The 21283-nt window shown below is 40.8% G+C and overlaps 1 protein-coding gene and 1 pseudogene across 1 annotated transcript; both read right to left on the bottom strand.

Annotated features, from left to right (window-relative positions):
- Positions 1-15298: 15298 nt before the first annotated feature.
- On the bottom strand, positions 15299-15952 carry LOC147419353 (pterocarpan synthase 1-like). Its single transcript, XM_086506359.1, has one exon. It carries the CDS (start codon positions 15950-15952, stop codon positions 15434-15436), a length of 519 nt encoding a protein of 172 aa, XP_086362485.1. The 3' UTR covers positions 15299-15433.
- Positions 15953-16670: 718 nt separating this feature from the next.
- On the bottom strand, positions 16671-18241 carry LOC147419354 (uncharacterized; annotated as a pseudogene).
- Positions 18242-21283: the final 3042 nt, after the last annotated feature.

The following is a 21283-nucleotide window of genomic DNA, read 5'->3' on the forward strand; positions in this document are numbered from 1 at the left end:
CTTTGTAATTAAGTCTCTTTTCATGGTAGGCCACTAGAAGTACATCTCTACTTCTCAAAGAGCAGGATTCATATGTCGCTTTCTCACAGAGTGAGTTAGTAATGCATAGCCTATTTCCATAGAGAAGATAACCATCCTCAAGAGTGAATGGTTCTTCTTTCTTCCCTAGTGCAAGGGCTGAAATGACAATTTTGAAGTCGGTATCAATGGCATACTCATCTATCATGGAAGATAGATCATTGTGAGTATCTATGGATACCGCATTCACCTTTGGCCATCGTGAGAGTGCATCAGACACTTGACTGTGTTTGCCAACAATGTGAGAAATATGAAAATGAAATTGCACAAGGAAATTTTCCCACCTCATTTTTGTCGGATAACTTGGTTTGCATCATGAAATACTTGAGGCTTTGATGATCCATCTGTAGGATGAATGGAGTCCCCAAGAGGTAGTGCTTCCACAGTCTAGGTCATGTAGGAAAACTAATAGATCCTTGTTGTAGATTACCAATAATCTCTCATCGGAGTTGAGCCTTCGACTCTCGTACACTATGGCATGCCCTTCTTGAAGAAAAACAGCTACAAGGCAATCACCACAAGCATCACATTGGACCTCAAATGGCTTTAAGAGATCCAAAAATGTAAGCACATGTTGAGATATAAGCTTCTCCTTCAGATTTTCAAAAGCTTCTTGCTCTTTGCAGTCCATAAATACTTGACGTTATTTTTTATTAAGTCATGTAATGGGCCTGCTATTTGGGAGAATTTCTCTATGAAGCGTCTATAGTATGCACACATACCTATAAAGCTCCGTAGCTCATGGAGGTTTCTTGGATTAGGCCAATCTTTTATTACCTCTAGCTTTTGTGGATCCATACGGATGCCATCCTTAGGGATAATATGGCCTAAGTACTGAATCTCCTCTAAGAAAAAATCACTTTTCCTTCGATTTATGAAAAGCTTATTTTCTCTCAAAGATTGGAAGATTATCAAGAAATGTTGCTTGTGCTCTTCCAATGAATTGGAGTAGAGGATAATATAATCAAAGAATACTCCAGTAAAGTTTTGATAAGGTCTAAAGATCTTCTTCATTATTTGTTTGAATGTATCTGGAGCATTTGTGAAGCCAAAAGGCATGACAAGATATTCACAGAGGAATGTCATGCAAAATGTGGTCTCTACGATATCTTTGTTTGCTATCCTTATTTGATGATAGCCAGTTTTAAGTTCAATCCTACTAAAGTAGGTAGAGCCTTGTAGCTTATCAAATAGATCTTTTACCCGTGGAACGAGAAATCTATTCTTGATAGTGATCCTATTTAGTGCTCTATAGTTGACACACATATACTATGTGCCGTTGTGCTTTTGCACTAAAAGCACTGGTGAGAAAAATAAAGAGGAGCTAGGCCTCACCGTTCCTCTCTCTACCAGTTCTTGCACTTGCCTCATAATCTCCTCTTGTTGAGCTTGTGAAACTCTATAAGGAGGCTTATTGGGTGGTGAGCTTCCTACTAGAAGCTCTGCGACATGGCCGCCATCCCCTCGTTTTGGAGGTAGCTCACAAGGGATTTCGTCAATGAAAACATCTTGGAATTATTTAAGGAAATTAGGCAACTCTAATTCCTCTTGATTCCTTTTATTACTACTTGTTAAAACATTAGTATTACTCAAAGACTCTTTGACAAAAATCATATACGCGAAAACTTAGCTTTTCATTTCCTTATTGAAAGCAAGCATATTTACAAGGTAATTAGATTTGTCTGACTCATTAGCATCTATGTACAATTCCTTTTCCCTATAGTACTTGATAGTAGATCCTTCTTTCAAGGTACTTCATGGTGGCAGCCATGCGAGTAAACCATGGTGCCCCAAGGATGACATCCTTGTGCTTGAGAGGGGAGATGAAGAAATCTTCTTTGTCCACGTAGCTTTGGACATGAAGCCTCAATTTCCCAATTAAGGGAGTGACTGAGACGTCTTGCCCCTTGACCCATCCACTTTGAGCGCATATCCCATTTCATGGGCTTGTATGCCTAATTTGGTGGCCAACTCCGTGGATATGAAGTTGTGAGTTGAGCCAGGGTCGAACAAGATGAAGGCATCATGCTCTCACACCTTTCCCCAAGCATAGGAAAGGGGAGATCTTTGGCAATGAGCATCCTCTTTTGGAGCCTCTAATAGAAGCTCTAGGTTGCTCATTACGTAAATTCCTTTGGGGGCAAGCGTGATATGCATGCCCTTGCTTTTTGCACTTAAAGCATCGGTTATCCTTACAATAACACTCTATCTATTCAGGAGAGAGTCGGTTCTTTCCTATGTAGACTTCCTTCTCCTTTGATTTGTTGTTGTTGTTTCTAGAGTTACCTTTGGAGGAATTTTGAGCATTATTTCTCCCTCTAGACTCATTTCGTTCCTTGTTTCCATGGGCTTAAGATTTCTCTTAGCTCCTTGTTGGAAATTGATTTGAGAGTCAACCAAAGTATGGTGTATGACCGTCAATATGGTCCTAGGCCTTGAGAGTTAGCATACTCTGCCATTTCTTTAGGAAGACCCGCACAGAATTCTTGCTTTTGCTCTCCAAAGTCTGTCTTTTTGTAGAAAATGGCTTTGAGATGTAGATCCCAAAAGTTATCTACGTACTTTTCAATAGACTCATAAGGAGAGAGCTTTAAGCTTCCCCATTTGGTAAGGACTTTGTCTTTGGTGTTTCTTGCAAGAAACTTCTTCATTATGAAGTCTCTTAAAGCCTTCCATGTCTTTGGAGCTTCACATTTGGCTCATACACTAGCCCACCATTTTCGGGTGGACTTTTGGAAATACATAGCCATGTGACGTAGCTTAGAGGGCTCGATGAAGCCCTCATCATTAAAGGCCACATCAAACTGTTGGATGAAGGCCAAGATCTTGTCCGTAGCACCAAAGGTGCTATCATAGGTGAGGAAAGAGATGTTCTTTCCTCCATCCTTGAACTTTTTCAACTTCTTAGACCTTATCCATGCCACATAGGACTTGCGATGGTCTCTCTTCTTGGGCTCTTTAGGAGAAGATCCGCTACTTTCATCGGAAAAAGAAGAAGAAGACGATGAAGAGGGTCACCTATTTCTCTTTTTATTCTTTCTTTGATTCCTCTCTTTCCTTTTGTGATTTTGAGGAGGAGAGCTTTGCGGTGATCTTTTCCTCTTGGGAGGAGTTGGAGATCATTGACACCGCCATCTTCTTGGAGGCACATCTTTGGACGTGTTGGTGGACTCATTTCTTTCTCTTTCATTTGGTGGGGGCTCTTCATATGTGACTTGACCTCTCCTTTTGAGTGGAGGTAAGTGTGCGAGTAAGTGTTGAGACCCTTCGTATGGGTCCTCCTGTTCTCTCACCATAGAGAGACCTCTTTTGGAAGTCTCTCCAAGGGACTTCTCTCTTGTTGGGGAGATTGAAGAATCCCATGATTGTGAAGTTTTTGGTCAAATTCACCTTGCAAAGAGGGATTTTCCAGAGCTTGTTGTAGCCTTGAAACAAGAACATTGACATGTATAGGAGCATCGTTAGTAGAACCCTCATGTGTAAAATCAAAGTTATCAATATTCATTCTACTCTCTTTATTATTGTCAGCCACGCTAATAGAATTTTATGTGTAGATTAACTTAATCTATGGCACTTCAAAGCCCTAGTTGCTACTCCTCTTACTCTTGAAAATTGGCACTCAAGCACCTATAACCGTGATTAGAAATCCTTAAATTAAGCAAAGCAGAAAGCCAGGTCATAACATTGCATGAATTTTAGAGACAACAAAAGCCTGTCGGGATTACCTGATCGCTCAATAGTAGTAAAATGATAGGTACCACGCGTAGGAGTCAACTATTAAGTTGACAGCTCTCGAGGTCTTATGTTGCTAATGCTCGCGTTAATAGATCCCAAACTTACTTAATTTGGTTAACTAAAACAAATCAGCCTTTCCTGGAGAACTTAAGGATCTCTCTTCTTAAGCAAGAAAAGAGAAACCATGTGCTCTAATACCAATTTTAGCTAATAACTTGATTGGAGCGGAAGAGAATTGAACATAGTGAGAATTTCATTAAGAGGATTAGCTAGTGAAGATACAGAGAGTGCTTGGTTGGAGATAGCAATAGTTTACACATTCCTAATTAATATAGCATGAGCAATAACTTGTAAAAGAGAGAGAATTAGAGAAATTGACAACAGTTGAGGACCGGATTTACTTGGAGCCAATCCCCCCTCCAAAAGGCATTTGTATTATAGATTCTCTCATCAAGAGAGACTTGGTACAATATGTCACCAAATTTGATTTTTGGTCTACTTAAATGCATTTTATCTTTCTAAAATTGGCCATTTTAGTAAGATAAAATAAAAACAGTAAAAGGACCAACAATGTACAATGGGTAAGATGATGCATCTATGAACTAGAGAGTTCCAAGAATTTTATGCATTTCTTAGAAGTGCCATCAGAGTTCATTAAGGGTTCAACGGGATTTTTTGGACTAAAAGTATTTATTAAATATTGTCCAAAATATTCCCAAAAGCCTCCAAAATTAAGCTAAAAGGCTGCCTGACCGCATCTGGTACATGGATCATGGACAGAGTAGGTTTCTAGGCCAAGAGGGGTGGAGTGGTGGCCAAGGCAAGTGGAGGGGACACTTATGGGATGGTCGGACTGGTCTGAAAGCCCATAGAAGACACCTTCCCTCTAGAGCCATCCATCCCTAGCAGATGGGAGCCACCCCTTTGCACCCACTTTGCATGGCTTGCTCCCCAAGCCACCCAGTGAGGGCAAATCGACCAAGGGCTGTTTTTGGCTGACCTGGGCTGAGTTTTCCGCTCCGTGAAGCTCTCATGGAAGCTTCACTTCATCTCCTTCTTCCCCAACTATGCCTATTTTACATACTATGCGTGATTATGCCTTAATTACACATACACATTCCTAATCCTTATTCTTAAATACTTCTTTTCCAACCTGTATCTTGCTTGTTCCCCGAAGATATTATCATCCACATGATGTTTAAGGTTTTGGGAATTAGTTCTACGGTTACGGTGCAAAAAATCCTAATCACAACTCTGTCATATTCTAGAGCTACTAATTATTGAATATGAGCAGTCAAAATTGTGATTAGCATTGTATTAATCCATAATTCTTCTCTTTTTGAGAATATTATTTAATACAAATTTCTTTCAGAGGGGGGGCCGGCTCCAAAAGGTCTGGCCCTCAACTGGTGTCGATTGTCTCTCTCTCACTCACTCTTTTCCTTGCAATTACCATAGCATGCATGTGTGATGTGTGATGAATCTGTTGATATTTTTGCTTGGCAACCGTTATTCTCGAACTTGTTCAATGATTTGTGAATAGATTGATTATTAGCTTAAGCGGCAATTTTTGTTGCACTGTAAATACCAATTCTCTGACATTGGTATCAAAGCAATCTAGGTTATTTCTTTCTTTCTGAAGAAAGGACGGTTCTAATGATTAAGCATGAAAGGTTAATTTGTTTTAATTAATCAAAGTAAGTAAGTTTGGGATCTATTAACGCGAGCATTAGCAACTTAAGACCTCGGACTCCTACAGGATGTACTTATGGTTTTATCGTTATTGAGCGATCAGGTAAGCCTGGTAGGCTTTTTTTGTCTTTAAAAGTTGTGCAATGTTATGACCCAACTTTATACCTTGATTAATTAAAGTATTTCTAATCATGGGTGTGCTTAATTTGAGGAGATATCTCTTGATTTGCAAGGAGAAATAGGTATGCATGTACCCACAAATTAACTATCTCTCATAAGTAGCTTCTGATTCACAAAGCACCATCACCATGCTTGAAACAAAGCAGGAAGAGGACCGATTGATTGATATTGGTACCCTGGATTTGCAAAATAATGTTGCCTCTCTTGAAAAAACTTGGGATGTTAAATTTCTTGCTTGCAAGTTGCATGAGCCCATGACAAATCTAGCCTTGCGACAAAGATGAAATTCTAAGGAGCAACGGAAGTATTCAGCCGCAACAAGAAAAAGACGAATCCCTCCTCGTGAGGCAAAGGAAAGAAAGAAGGCTAAAGACACAAGAGAGAAATCTCCTCTGTATGATGTGGATACCCCTATCACATCTGATTCAGATGTGCATCCAAGGAGAAGAAGAAGACGAAGAACTCCCTATCCACCATCACCATTAGATGGAAGGAATTCTTCAATCTCTCTTTCCTCTCGCCGTTCAGAGGAGCATGCCAAGAAGGCTGAGAAGAAGCGGAGAAAAACAAAACCATCTAACTCTCCGCCTTCCCAAAGTCCATCCAACACAGGAAGCTCTTCCTCTTCAGGTGGAAAAACCCCCAAAGCACATAAAAGAAGAGGCCATCAGCACACACATGCAGCCTGGAAGAGGTCAGTTAAGCTCCAAAAGTTCAAGGAAAGAGGTAAAAGCATCACTTTCCTCTCCTTCGATGGAACTTTTGGATATATAGACAAGGTATGGAGCTTCATACAGCAATTCAATGTTGCCTTTGGGGATGAAAACTTCTTGGAGCTATCCAAACTTGGACGTGTTTCCATGTACTTCCAAAAGTCAGCTCATTATTGGTGGGCAAGTCTATGCTCCAAAGGAGAAGCTTTGAGGACCTGGAAGCATTAAGAGTTGCTATCCTGAAGCAATTCCTCTCTCATGGAGCTTTCAACCAAGTGCTCACCGCATGGCGAAGGCTAAATCTTGAAGAAGGCAAGAACATTGAAAGGTATGTAGATAAGTTTTGGGATGTGCATCTCAAAGCAACTGTCTACAAACACGTCAATTTCTCTAAGCAAAAGCAGCAATTATGTGATGGGCTCCCTAAAGAATGGAGCGAGTATGTCAATGCACACAACGACCCAGGACTATATTGGAGGTTATTCATCACTCTATGATAGCCTCTAATATTAAATTTCAGCATGCAGACAAAGCATCAAAGCCAAAGTTTGTGAAGGAGAAGCCTCAAGAGAAAGGGAGACAACCGCAAACGTACAACCACAACAAAGGTGAGAAACCCAAGGACAAACAAGGCTACCAAGGTAAAAACCGTCTCTCTCCTAAAGATGTTGAATGTTATCATAAAGATAATAGATGTTTTAAATGCGGTTAACAAGGTCACTCTTACCTCACATGCCCTCGAAAGCATGGAAAGCAGGAACGCCCTAGAACTACAATGACTACTGTTCTAAAAGAGTGAGGTCTCCCACAAGGAAGTCCCTTATGCTATGCATGGGGAAAAGTGAGAGATCATGATTCACTCATCCTCTTTGATCCTGGATCTTGGTTCCACACACAATTATATATATGTAGGATTAGCATCGAAGCTAGGGATACATGCTCACAAGATGAGAGGAACATATGCTGTTGAAGGACCCTTTGAAGGCCCTGACACCCCATTCAGTCCATTTATTGGGAACTTAAGGCTTCATATACAAGGGTATGTAGACAAAGAAGACTTTCTCATCTCTTTGCTCAAGAATAAAGATGTTTTTCTTGGAGCACCATGGTTTGATTGTATGGTTGCTTCTCTCAAGTTTCCAGATAGAGAGTTAATATTTAAGCACAAGGTTAGAGATATCACTTTGCACGTCAATGAGAAGCAGCACACAATCCCACTTGTTTCTCATGACTCTTTTCACAAAGAAATAAAAAGTTCCATTTTTGCTTACATGATATTTGTCAAGGATGCTCCTAACTCTACTGATGTCTCTCCTAATGGTTCTCGCTGAAATTTTCATTGATGATATTCCGAATGAGTTGCCTCCTAGAAGGGGAGATGATGATCATAGGATTGATCTCATCCCAAGAAGGTCCCCTCCTAACAAGTCTCTTTATCGAGTGTCACTGGCTCAACAAGAGGAAATCATGTCACAAGTTAATGAACTTGTGGAAAAGGGAATGGTATGACGTCGATCTTCACCATTTTGTTCGCATGTCTTATTAGTGCACAAGAAGGATGGTACATACAGGATGTGTGTGGACTATTGTGCACTAAACAAGTTGATAGTGAAAAATCAATTTTCAGTTCCAAGGATTGTAGATTTTTTTGATAAGCTACAAGGCTCTATCTACTTCAGTAGAATAGACCTTAAAAGTCACTATTATCAAATACAAATTGTGCCAGAAGATATTCATAAGACAGCCATCAGGACCACCTTTGGCTTATTTGAATGTCTTGTTATGCCTTTTAGCCTAACAAATGCACCAACCACATTCAATAGAATGATGAAAAGGATCTTTTGTGTACATAGGACTTACACAAGAGTATTCTTTGATGATATCTTAGTCTACTCCAAGTCTTTAGAAGAACACAAAGAGCATCTCAAGGCAGTGTTTCAAGCACTCCAAGAGAAGAAGTTGTACATAAACCGCAAAAAGAGTGAATTCTTCTTAGAAGAGATTCAATATTTAGGTCATATTATCTCAAAAGATGTAATCCATATGGATCCACAAAAGCTTGAGGTAATAAATACATGGCCTGAACCAAGGAATCTACATGAGCTACGAAGCTTCATTGCAATGTGCTCATACTATAGAAGATTCATTGCAAAATTCTCTTCCATTACATGATTTGACAAAGAAGAACGTAAAATATGTGTGGACTGACAAGGACAGAAAGGCTTTCACTACACTAAAAGAGAGACTCACATCTCAACCTGTGTTAGTGTTACCCGACCTCTCAAAGACATTCGAGGTCCATTGTGATGCAAGTGATGAGTGTCTTGGAGCAGCACTTCTCAAAGAAGGACACGGCATAGCATATGAGAGCCGCCGCTTGCACTCTGATGAAAAAAGCCTTGGAATTTATGAAAAAGAGCTTCTAGCTGTCTTGCATGCCTTGGATACATGGAAGCATTATTTGCTTGGGAAGCCATTCATCATTCAAACGGACCATCAGAGTCTCAAGTACTTCATGACACAAACCAAGATTTTTGACAAGCAATTGAGGTTTCCGGCCAATTCTTTTGCAATTTCATTTTCACATTGCTCACATTCGTGGTAAGCACAATAAAGTAGCAGATGGTTTATCACATAGACCTCGCTACAATACCATGTCTGTAGCCTCTCACAATGATCTTACCTATATGATGGATGAGTATGCTACTAACTCAGATTTTGGCAATGTCATGTCAGCCATAGCACTAGGGAAGACACCGGAACCATACATGGTTCAAGATGGCTATTTTCTATATGGCTCAAGTCTATGTGTTACTCAAGATTTGAGAGAAAAGGTCATGTATGAATCACATGCTCCACCTTATGCTGGTCATAGAGGGATTCAGGATAAAATGAATGCTATTGAGACATTGCACATATGATTGGGTTCTCTCAAATTTCCAAAAGCTCGTCTACGTCATACAACATGCAAAAGTTGGGAAGGAGAGCTCACTATTCATCAAAAATATTATGCTAAACTAGCACGCAGATATTATGGACCATTCCAAATCTTAAGGCCAATCAATGAAATGGCTTATCAACTTAAGCTACTGTTTCATTGGCCAATCCATAATGCTTTCCATGTAAGCTTACTCAAAGCTTACAAAGGTGATCCTCCACAGGAACCAATTTTGGAAGATCCTCCCGAATTTGAAGGGCCCAAAGAGATATTGCAACCTGAGCATATCATCCGACATGAAGACAAGGTGCTACATAACGGTAAGGTACTCCGTAAATATCTCATTAAATTCAAAAATTATCCTTTCAAAGATGCTAGATAGATGCAAGAGCCACAATTAAAGGATAATATTTCAATGGTAGACACCTACAATGAATTGCACAAAATACCCTAAACTTCTTACCTCAATGTATCTAATGAAAGTTAATGAAGAAATACATAGTTTTCTCTTAAATTGCAATCTACTATTTTGAGTTATTTATTGAAGTTTTAAATGTACTGTGTATGCATACCAAATGTTGCACACTCGCGACAAAGTTTCTCCTAAGTACCAAGTAGCCTTGCCAACTTTTGTGGGAATGTGCTGGGCTCAATGTGGTTGACATACTTGTGGCAACATTGCTCCCAAGTACCAAGTAGATTGGTCATCTAGTATGGGAAGATGTCAAATGTTCTTAAATTGGATCCTGAGAAAAATGTCAATGGACCAAATGTAATACTCTCAATCTCTTGAATAGAAGCATAGTCAAGGACGACTATGATTTCAAGAGTGGGGCCAAGGAAATTGGAGGGGACACTTATGGGATGGCCGGACAGGTCTGAAAGCCCAAATGAGGTGCCTTCTCTCTAGAGCCACCCATCCTTGGCAACTAGGAGCCACCCCTTTGCACCCACTTTGCATGGCTTGCTCCCCAAGCCACCCAGAGAGGGAAAATCAACCAAGGGCTGATCTGGGTCTGTTTTTGGCTGATCTGGGCTGATTTTTCACTCCATGAAGCTCCACTTCATCTCCTTCTTCCCCAACTATTCCTGTTTTACATACTATGCGTGATTATGCCTTAATTACATATACAGATAACTAGTTCCTATGCTTAAATACTTCTTTTCCAACCTGTATCTTGCTTGTCCCCAAAAGATCTTATCATCCACGTGATGTTTAAGGTTTTGGGAATGAGTTCTACGAGCGTTGCGGTGCAAAAAGGCCTAGTCACAACGTTGCGAAATTCTAGAGCTAGTAATTGTTGAACGTGAGCAGTTAGACGTGTGATTAGCATTATATTAATCCATATTTCTTCTATTTTTGAAAATATTAGGTAATACAATTTCCTTTCGGAGGGGGGGTCGGCTCCAGAAAGTTTGGCCCTCAACTGGTGTCGCATGGCTCTTGGTTGGATTTGCACTCCATAGCCAAGAGTCGTTGGTGTAGGCTCTCACTCCTCAAGCTTGGAGAAGGAGATTTCAAGACTTGCAACACACAAGTGTGTAGTGTGTGTGTGTGTGTGTGTGTGTGTGTGTGTGTGTTGCTCGTGAGCTACATGAGGGAGAGGGAGAATTTGATTTGCACCTATTGCTCTAGCTTGCACCTCATTGGTCCACCTCTAACCCTAGCCAATGAGAGGCCTCATGCAAAAGAAGCAAGGTGTGTAGTCTTGTGACAAGTGTCCTCCTTTCTCTCTTTTAGAGAGGGCTTAATTAATTCTTTAATTAATCTAAAGTCTCAGTGCACCTCCCTTGAGGCAACATAGCTAAGGGTTTGACATGTGTCCCCTTTGCCTCTTTTGGCTTGGGTGACCCTTGGTGTGTGTGTGTGTGTGTGTGTGTATTCTTTCTCATCTCCCTAGAGATAGGATCGCCCCTCCTTTGTAGGAGTCATGTTGACTTAGGAAGCACCTCAAGCACCTTAGTCAGTAGCTTAGTCATCAAGTAGCTTAGCCAACAACTCAGTCATCAAGCACCTCAAGCACAGCCCTAGCTTGCCTAAGTTCTAAGGAATTTTAACACTAACCTTTAGATGTCCTTAATGAAGCTAACCCTAAGGTCTTTTAGGCTCCATTAATGCACACTGCTCTTTTGTAGACCATCTCCTTTTGGACCCTTATAGAGATGTAGGCATCTCCCTTCTTGGTCCCCGTGTGAGATAAGTCTAGCAGCACATTCTAACATCCTAACTCTTGTTCCCGTTTATCTTCCCACCTTAAATGATTAGTTTAATATGAGAAAGTCATTTGGGATAGTTAGATGTTAGTTTTTATTGCAAATGATGTTATCGCCTAAGCACTTATGGGTTTGCACCACAAAAGAAAGGACATGATATTAAGAGTCTAGAAAGATAGAAAATGGACAAATGGTTAAGGTGAGTTTAGTGTTGACAATGTTTCCTAGATACCTTCTAGCTTTGCCACCTAATATGGAAAGGACAATGCTATGACGTGGATCCAACCAGCACAAATGGGCTCTCTCTACCTTAAATAGATGCATAGTGGAGGACAACTCCAATTTTAAGACGGGGAAGATGTCATCAAAATTGTATTTTGATATAATTTTTAGCTTTATTCAGGGCCAAATATTCCTAGCATTGATCACTCTAGCAATATTTGTCCACCAGAAAGCTAATGTGATGGAAGCTTCAAAGTGACTAGAATAACGGTTTTAAAGTGCTGCAAGGCCAAGATGGAAGCCGAGAGTTCACAAGAGCCTAGGGAATTATTCCAGGACCAAGGGGCAATATACATGTCACAGGAACAAAACAATAGAGATAGACAGCAAAGATAGAGAAAGAGATCTTTGTATTGATAGTGTTTGATACAATAGAGGAGCAAAAAAATATATGGGCGCACTCCGTTGTACGAAGCTCGAACCTCCCGACCACCCCCGAGCTTCAGTTCGCTTGCATGCAGCGTCTCACTCGCACTCGCACTCTCACTTGCACTCGCAGAAGAGAGATCGTTGAATGATCCCTAAAACGCACCACCCGTCTTTCTTTTCTGGTTTTTCCTCTAAAAGCATGCAACCTCTCAAAATAGCCGCTTTTCTATTTTTGGCGTTCAATCGACTCGACTTGCGCGCCAAGTATACCTGCAAGAATAAGGTAAAAAACGTGATCGCGAAGCGATCCGTAAAGGTTAGATTTTTGAAACTTTTTTTTTTCCAGTTGTCTTCAACTGAACATATTTCCCAAACGGAGTCAAAACAGCCCAAGTCTGTCTCACACAATCTTGTTGCCCTCGCTGCGCTCTTTGACGGCTATGTGATGGAAAATTTCCATAGCCTGCTCTGATTTGCTGAAAACCAACCTGCAAAACAGCATTTTCTACAAAAACAATGCAAAAACAGCAAATCCCACTTTTTTTTTTAATCTTTGGCCCTCAACGAGCATCAAAACATCAAAATCTCTAAAGAATTAGAGAACCAAAGTTGTTCCTTATAACACAGACTTCAATCGCTTCATACATCACTTTTCCAAAATCCCACGTTAACACCTTCAAAAATGCCCCAGAAAGTGCCTTCCGGATCAAAAAAATTTATTGGACGAAAACAATCCACACGTCCTTCTACACAGTGGACTAACTTTAAAACGACCAAAACTTCCTAGAAAAACAAAATTTATTGCTAAAACACCTCAAAATCAAGTCCTGTTACAATACAAAATCTCGATCGGAGTTCAAATGTGCCCAGAATGGTCAAAATACTCCCAAAATTGCCAAAATATGAGGGGTAGATGGGTCCAGTATGGAAGGGTGTGGATGGGGGTGGTTGACCAAGATGTGTAGCTACAAATAGAAGGTGCCCCCTCTAGCCCCACTTTTCTCCTCCTTTTTCTTGAGCTTTATGGGCCACCATGCACACACACAAAAACTGATCAGATTCAATGTATCTAGCCTCTAAGGCTTGCATGCCACTCATTTTGGGTTAGAAAGAGGTGGTTAAGGAGTCCCAAAGCTCCACATCCATTGTTTTGTGTTGTGTGATAGCCTCTCTACCTCCGAGAGCCTATATAAACACATGATTAGCCTAATTTTCAGGTGAATGGTTGCAGGTACCGAGATGCTGCTGAAATCTATAGCTGCATATCTCTTGCCAACAAGTGAGAGTGCTCTAGGACTCTCAAGGTTTCACTTAGGTCTTCTCTAGGGCTCTCAAGATAACCATAATGGCTTGACGTAGCCGCTCTAATCTCTCTTTAGGATTCTTGACTCTCCCCGTAGTATCCCTATCTCTTACATGTGACAACGGGGCTTGGGAGGGCAAGCTAGAATTCTCCTCATTTATTTTCTCATGCAACCAAGCAATCAAAGTGCCAATTTTCAAAGTGGCAAAAGTTTCCAATGCCTTGCAAAGAGGTCTTGTAAGTTTGAATATTAATACAAGTTTCTTTAGAGGAGGGAGTCTGCCTCATAAATCCGGCCCTCAAAACTATGTCATTGTCTTTGTTTTTTCTTATTCTCTCCCTTTGTTATGTATGTTTCTAATTGGTAATTAAATTCCGCTTAATGGCCGAGTTTATTTCTCATTTAGTCTCACAAATATGGAAGGCAAGGAACCTATGCGTCTTTGAAAGGAGCCACACCATGGCCATATACACAGAAATCATACAAGAAAGAAGGGAATTGATCTTCAACATAGAAAAAAGTAGAATATACAATGAGTGGACAAAAAATCTAATAGAGATCATTGGTCCCAGTCAATAAGTAGAAAGGCTTAGAAGAAAAGTACTTTGTATATATAACTTGTAACATCTTTGATTGCTATGAACAGATTACAATATTGCATGTCTCTTGCAAATTTATTGCCATGGCCAACACAATCAAATGGTGAAGCTTTTACAAGAGTTGCTACTTACATGATTTGGACCTGCCAAATGGTCTACTGTCCTACAAAAGAATTTTAACAGTTTTTGAATTGTTCTTTCCATTGTGCTCCCTTTTGGCATATAACAACTACTACCCATAGGTTCATATGCGCACATGTGAGCATAGTGCATTAGTATTATGATCTTACTTTGTGTGTCTATAGGTTAGACTAGTGAAATTACTTTTTTTGAGTCCAAGTTGCTATATATGCAAGCCTTAGTTCCTCTGCGTCAACTATTATGGTGAAACGTTTGATTTCAACCCCTAGTGCCAACATGTTTTTTTCATGTGCGTCTATTGTTAATTCTAGATTTTAAGATAGTATAATACATAGTCTTTGGAAATGGCTAGGGTTAAAATATTTTTTACAAGAGTGTGTTTTTTAATTTTATGGAATCCACGATTGGTTTTTTGTTAGTCTCCAGTATTTTGCTACATGCTAATAGGATTGGTGTGCTATGTATACTTGTCCAAGGGATGTCTTGAGTGCATGTTCCCTCTTAATGTTATAGCATATATCTAAATCTTTATGGGATTTACTAAGACCTCACCTACCGCAATTCATCGTCTACATGAATATTGGCTAAGTTGTAAGTTCTTCTCTTCGACAACTTATGTATGCAACATTTACACACAGCTAAGTTCATGATGAAAAATTCAGCTTGTAAAACATAGTTATTATTAAGGTTGAGCTTTGAGCAATATTAAGGTAGCACCTTCTCCCAATTAAGGGCCGTTCGAAATGGGATAAGTGCAAAACCTATTTCTTTGATGGATGATGCGAGATAGAAGGATGTGCATAAGGATTCTGCAATGCATGGTTAAGCAATGATGCTATCATAAGTAGAGTTAGCCAAAGAATCATGTATGGTGAGGGCCTATTATTGATGGCCTTTTTTCTTGTCAAGGGCCATTTTTCGTGTCAAAGCAAGAGCTCAAAAAAACATCCCGTCATTTGACATGCTAGAATGTATGAATCCCTTGTCAATTTCTCATGTGCATTATACGTATATGTATGTCTATACATGAAAACTATGTAGATGTTTGTCTTTCTTGTGCATATATAAGTAAACATACCATGTTATACAACGCATATGAAGGGGACTTGGAAAAGTTACTGACAAAAGAAAATTGACCAGTTAATTTTAGGCCTTGGAGCAAGGTTTATTGAGGCTAATTAAGAAGTGCTAACTAAGGAAGACGGAGTACTGGAGCACGACAGGGGGGGCGGAGACGAAGGCGATGGTGGCGTAGCCATTGGCAAAGCGGAAGCTCCCGGTGCCGCCAACGACGGCGAGCTCGACGGGGAGGCCGCTAAAGCTGGAATCAATGAGGCCGTGGAGGGCCAGCGTGCCGGAGGAGTCGCCGTCGTCGTAGAAGAGGGTGCTGAGGAGGTGCTGCAGGGTGGGCGTGGAGTCTACGGTGCCGTTGAAGACTATGCCCAGCCCCCGCAGAACCCCGAAGCTTTCGCTGGGCGGCAGTTCGAAGGCCGTCAGGGGCCCGAAGCGCGGTTTGCCGGAGGTGGCGTTCAGGATGGCCGTGTTGGTCACGCCTGGGATGATGTGTATGTAGAACACCAGTTGCTTCAGCTGGGCCTCTGCGCTGTCGGCGTAGCAGCTTCCTGCTATAATGAGCATGCACGCCGCCGCGCTTAGCAGCACTCGGCGCAACTCATATGCAAATGCAGCAGCTTTGGCCGACGCCATATTTATGACAGATCACTGCGCGTGCTGCACCTGCCTAAGAAGCTGAGTCTCGTTAGAGCTTGATACCCTTCTCGCGTTGCCCACTGCCTCGATCTTGTACTGCGATCTTCAAACATCCGTGTCATGCGGCGTTGTCAAACCTCGTCATGCCATACGTGCCCCGATCAGCTACTAACTATACGATCCTCTAGACGGAGATGTGAGAGCGAGAAAGAACTAGAGTGCGTCGTTAGCTAAAAATATTGGACACTGAGAGAGTAATAGAGAGAGAGAGAAGAGAGAGACATTTCATGAAAGAGTGTTAGATTTTTTTACCTGCGAGTGTTTGGGATACCGATCGTCATGGTTTAGTGGTGTACCTCCGCATAAATTGGTTACCGATCGTAGTGCTTCATAGGGGTACCTTGCCAAAAACCACAAGGAGTGTAAAGAGTTTTGTCAAGCTCAATGTTCATGACCATACAAGATATCAATGTTATTAATTCTATGTTGTTTCATTTTTTTATGTTTTGAAAAAAAGAAAACATGCAAGTCTCCTTGCATGGGGGAGTTTGCATAGCCCTCCCCAATTATTATAATACGAGGGAACGTGCCATTCCCACGACAGCGTGCAATTTTCAGTGTGTTGATTAACTGCATTTTCAGTGTCAAAAATCAGAAAATAATAATGTTTACTCACCGCGCGATTGAATGTCTATCGCCAATGGACTTCCTTGCATCAACGATGTTGGGCATCTCCTGCACTTAACCCGCTGCAAGAGACGACATCCCATGGAGGATACCCTTCAAGAAGATTTTGTGCTATTGTGACCTCAGCAACAGATTGTTCTCCATCAGTGGGCAGGTTTTCCTTTAACTTGTTTATCATGGGTGACGGTTCTCTTGTGAAGTTTTACGAGCGCGTAACCTTTGACACTGTCTACGGTGCATTCTTCCATAAAATATGTGCACCCATCATGATGCTTAGCTTTGTACGTGAAATACTTTAGGGTATAGTCACTGTTCTTTTTCACCATCGGTGGCCCTTGTTGCTTCCAATGATAGTCAACCTTGGTAAGCATCACTCTTTTCCCTTTACTCGTGTACTTGCAACATACTACTAACAAGTATGTGTGATCATTTGCTACATCATATGATGAGAGAAAGACGAACCCACATTTACTGAAGCTAGAAAACTTCCAAGTCCACTTAAAAAATAAGAAAATGTGCTTTTCTCTACCTGTACATACATCCCATGGATGCTTGAGAAATAAGTCCTTACCACTTGAATGTTTCTCAGTGACATTGTTTTGAATGCATAATCCCATAGAGTAGGCACAAGTGATTCCAAGGAGGGCACATGAACACATTTTCTCTGCATTGTCGTACCTTGAAACATTAGAGAACTACATGATAATACTAGAGTGATCTTCATGTGTCGACGGATTACGGTTTTGGACCGCGCATCCATATGATTCGTACTTGGTGATGACCTATACATCCAGATTGCAATGCTTCACTAGAATATGCCTCAACACAAGACGACGGGGATGGCGGACTGTCCTACTGAGGTGGTTGCTGGCATTGGCGTTCCAGAGTAACAAGCATGACATGCTCCTGGCAATGGCGCCATCCATAGTATTGCGAAGGCCTGGAGTTATCATCAACAAAGGCATGGTGGGTGCAACCAGGCAGCTTGTAGATTTGATCTGGATGGAGGTGCGAGGTAAAGTCGGAGAGCCACACAAGGTAGTGAGACCGGGAGCACCATGAATGGCCAGGGTGGGGGGATTGCAGAAAGAAGGTAGGGCGCAAAGCCCAGCTGCGTTGCAATCGAGTATTTTATGATGAGGGTGAGGCAGAGACGGACGGAAGCGTCCGTCCATAAGAAGCTGATGATGCAGATTGCCGCAGGTCAAGTGAGATTTGGCACATCCGAGAGAGGAGAAATGGGGTTGGTTGCATCCTGGGAGACCGTAGGTCTCTCATCCTGTTATATTCTTAAAATAGTGATGGAGAAGATGAAGATCGCAAAAGGTCCGGCATTCTGCTGCTTGCTGGTGGGTGCAACCAGGTAGCTTGCAGATTTGATCTGGATGGAGTCGGAGAGCCACACAAGGTTGTGATACTGGGAGCACCATGAATGGCTAGGGTGGGGGGATTGTAGCAGGAAGGTAGGGCGCAAAGCCCAGCTGCGTTGTGATCGAGTATTTTCTGATTGTCGCAGGTCAAGTGAGATTTGGCATATCCGGGAGAGGAGAAAGGGGGATGGCTGCATCCTGGGAGAGCGCAGGTCTCTCGTCCTGTCATATTCTTAAAATAGTGATGGAGAAGATGAAGATCGCAGAAGGTCCAGTCGGATCTGATGAAAAAAAAGCTAAAAAGTGTCGCCATGTGGACGAACCTCCAGCCAGCATTGCGATTTCAGCTTCTACGCTATAAAAGGCCTCTAGCTGTGCCGTCCCCCTCATTCATCCTTTAGCATATCATATCATATATATATATATATATATATATATATATATATATATAATATCATATATAGAAAGATGAATAATAATTATGTCTAACGTTAGTGCCACGTTATGCCCCGTTGATTGTATATGCTCATGATATATTACCACATATAAGGGTAGAGTCTGGGCTCTCATCACAGCTTACATATGGTTTATGCATGCATTGAAGCCCTTTGATGGGATTAAGGACGAGGGTTGCCGTTAGTTTATAAGATCATCTAAAGAGACGAGGACATTGTTTTTCTATGTTTAATTTGATTGATTTATTATGCCTAACTACAAATTATAGTTATCTAAGTATATAATTTATTCTCTTAATCAATCTATTTGACTATCTTTATTCTCTAATTTTGTTAGTTACTACGTGACTATCTAGTTACTTAAATAGATTATTTATATTGATATCTACCATGTCCTACCCATTTTGGAAATGAAATTCTTTCCGTTAAACAAGGGGAGGGGAGTGGATGGGAGCAAATGCCGGAGGAATAGAGGTTAAAAGATGTTCAAAGGCCGAGCCAATAGGCATGGGTGACATGTCAAAACTAGGTTGAAGAGTATATTATACATTATCAAATGTGAACCTCAATACTTACTCACTATGTGTTGAGATGTAGAGAGAAAGAGAGAGAGACGAGACAAGAGACACACCATATACGCTCCCAAAGACTGATTCATATTGAGGACAAGATACAAATATATAGGTGAGACCAAGTTTAGTAGAGTGAGCCATATATAGATCCAACACCCCCACTCAAACAAAGGTCTCTAGCTTTGGATGAAAAAACCCTTGGGGAGTTCAAGGGAAAAACCCAAGCTCCTATACAATGTGAAATATGAACCAGCGGTGATGATGTGAAAGTGAATTGTGCATCTATGTACAAATATTCAAGTGACTTAGATATCACAAGGTGCAAATGTGGAGTGTGCATAGTGCATGGTACCTAAAATATTACAATGTCATATGTACAAAGCTATTACAATAGCAAAGAAGCTAATCTAGAAAGAGTGAGGCCGAAGCAACTGCAAGCTCCGAGCGCAAGAGGATGAAACGTGACTCATTGAGGCCTTTGGTCAAAATGTCTGCAATCATCTGGTCACTTGGACAGTGTTCAACGATAATGGTTCCTTTGCGTACTTCATACCTGACATAATGATAATGAACAGCAATGTACTTTGACTTATTATGTTGAACATAGTCTTTTGCAAGACTAATAGCACTTTGATTGTCACACCGCAAGGGTGTGCTAGAAAGAGGAGAGTGACCAATATCAAGCAACATTTGTCGAAGCCAAATCAACTCACGAGCTGCAAGTGATGCCGCAACATATTTTGACTCAGTCGTAGAAACTGCAACACAACGTTGTTTCTTGCTGGTCCAAGAAACAAGACAACCATTTATAAAGAAGCAATTTCCACTAGTCTGCATCTGTGTAACCCAAAAGAGAAAGAGATTGCATAGAATCCGATGTGAGTAGTCGTCGATAGACTAAACCAAAATCTGTTGTGTCTTTCAAGTATTTCAATACACGCTTTGCACCAGACCAATGCTTAAGAGAAGGACATGCAAGATGTTGTCCAAGATAGTTAGCAGTAAACAGAATATCAGGACGAGTGTTCATGCCAACAAACTGAAGACATCCAATCAAGTTAGCATAAGGTTGATTTGTGACAAGTTGACTGCCATTGTCAAAATTATTCTTCGTAGAGCTTGCAAGACAAGGTGTGTTGGCTGAATGTGCAGATTCCATACCAAATTTTTGAATAGTATCTGCAATAAACTTTGACTGTCAAAGGAATAAAATACCTTTTGTATGGTTCCGTTGGATTTGAATGCCAAGACAAGAGTGAATCTCTCCAAGATCCACCATATCGAATGCAAAAGACAATAACTTTTTCACTTGCTGAAGAAATCCCAAATCATTGGAAACAAGGATGGTATCATCCACATAAAGAGCAAGAATCATAAAACTGCTACCTTGGCGTTTTATGTATAAGTTGGGGTCTGATGAGCAAGAGATGAATCCTTTAGAGGTGAGAAAAAGATCAAATTTTGTATACCAGGCTCGCGAAGCTTGTTTGAGACCATATAGTGCCTTATGGAGTTGAGCAACAAGGTCTTCTTTACCTGGAATAACAAACCCTTCTGGTTCTTCCATACAAATTTCCTCTTCCAAGTCACCATGAAGAAAAGCAGTTCGCACATCCATTTGATGAGCTTCTAAATCAAATTGAACAGCAAATACCAATAAAAATCGAACACTTGTAATGCGAATAAGTGGTGAAAAAGTCTCTTGATAATCAACACCAGCTACTTGGGAGTAACCTTTTGCAACTAAACGCGCCTTGAACTTGTCAAAAGATCCATCTGCTTTTACTTTTGTCTTATACACCCACTTACATTTAATAGATGTACGACCAGGAGGTGATTCAGTTAGTATCCATGTACCTTTAGAGATAAGAGAATCGTACTCTGCTTCCATAGCCTCTTGCCATTGATCCTTTTGTGGTGAAGAGATAGCTTCATCATAAGTAACGGGGTCTTCAGAAGTAGAAAAAGCATTATCAGCAATATCGTCATCATAAACATGACATGAGCCATGTTCAAAATCAATAGGCAGATCAACAAAAATATCAATATAATCATTGGCAACATTTGGAATGGATGGTTGTGAAGAGGAAAGTTGCTCTATAGGAAGAGTTTCATCTTCTGAAAGAAATGGAAAAGCTTGTAGCAATGATTTAGTATCATCAGAATCATCCATGGACCATGAGCCTCCCATAAGCTGTTCGTTAAAAATAGCATCACGATTCACAATTACTTTCTTGGAGGAAG

The sequence above is a fragment of the Adiantum capillus-veneris genome, chromosome 29 (genome assembly GCF_014529385.1).
Source record: "Adiantum capillus-veneris isolate H3 chromosome 29, ASM1452938v2, whole genome shotgun sequence".
NCBI classification, from domain to species: domain Eukaryota; kingdom Viridiplantae; phylum Streptophyta; class Polypodiopsida; order Polypodiales; family Pteridaceae; genus Adiantum; species Adiantum capillus-veneris.

Coding starts and splice junctions, on each gene's coding strand:
- LOC147419353 (XM_086506359.1), bottom strand. CDS start 15,952: ATGGCGTCGGCCAAAGCTGCTGCATTTGCATATGAGTTGCGCCGAGTG.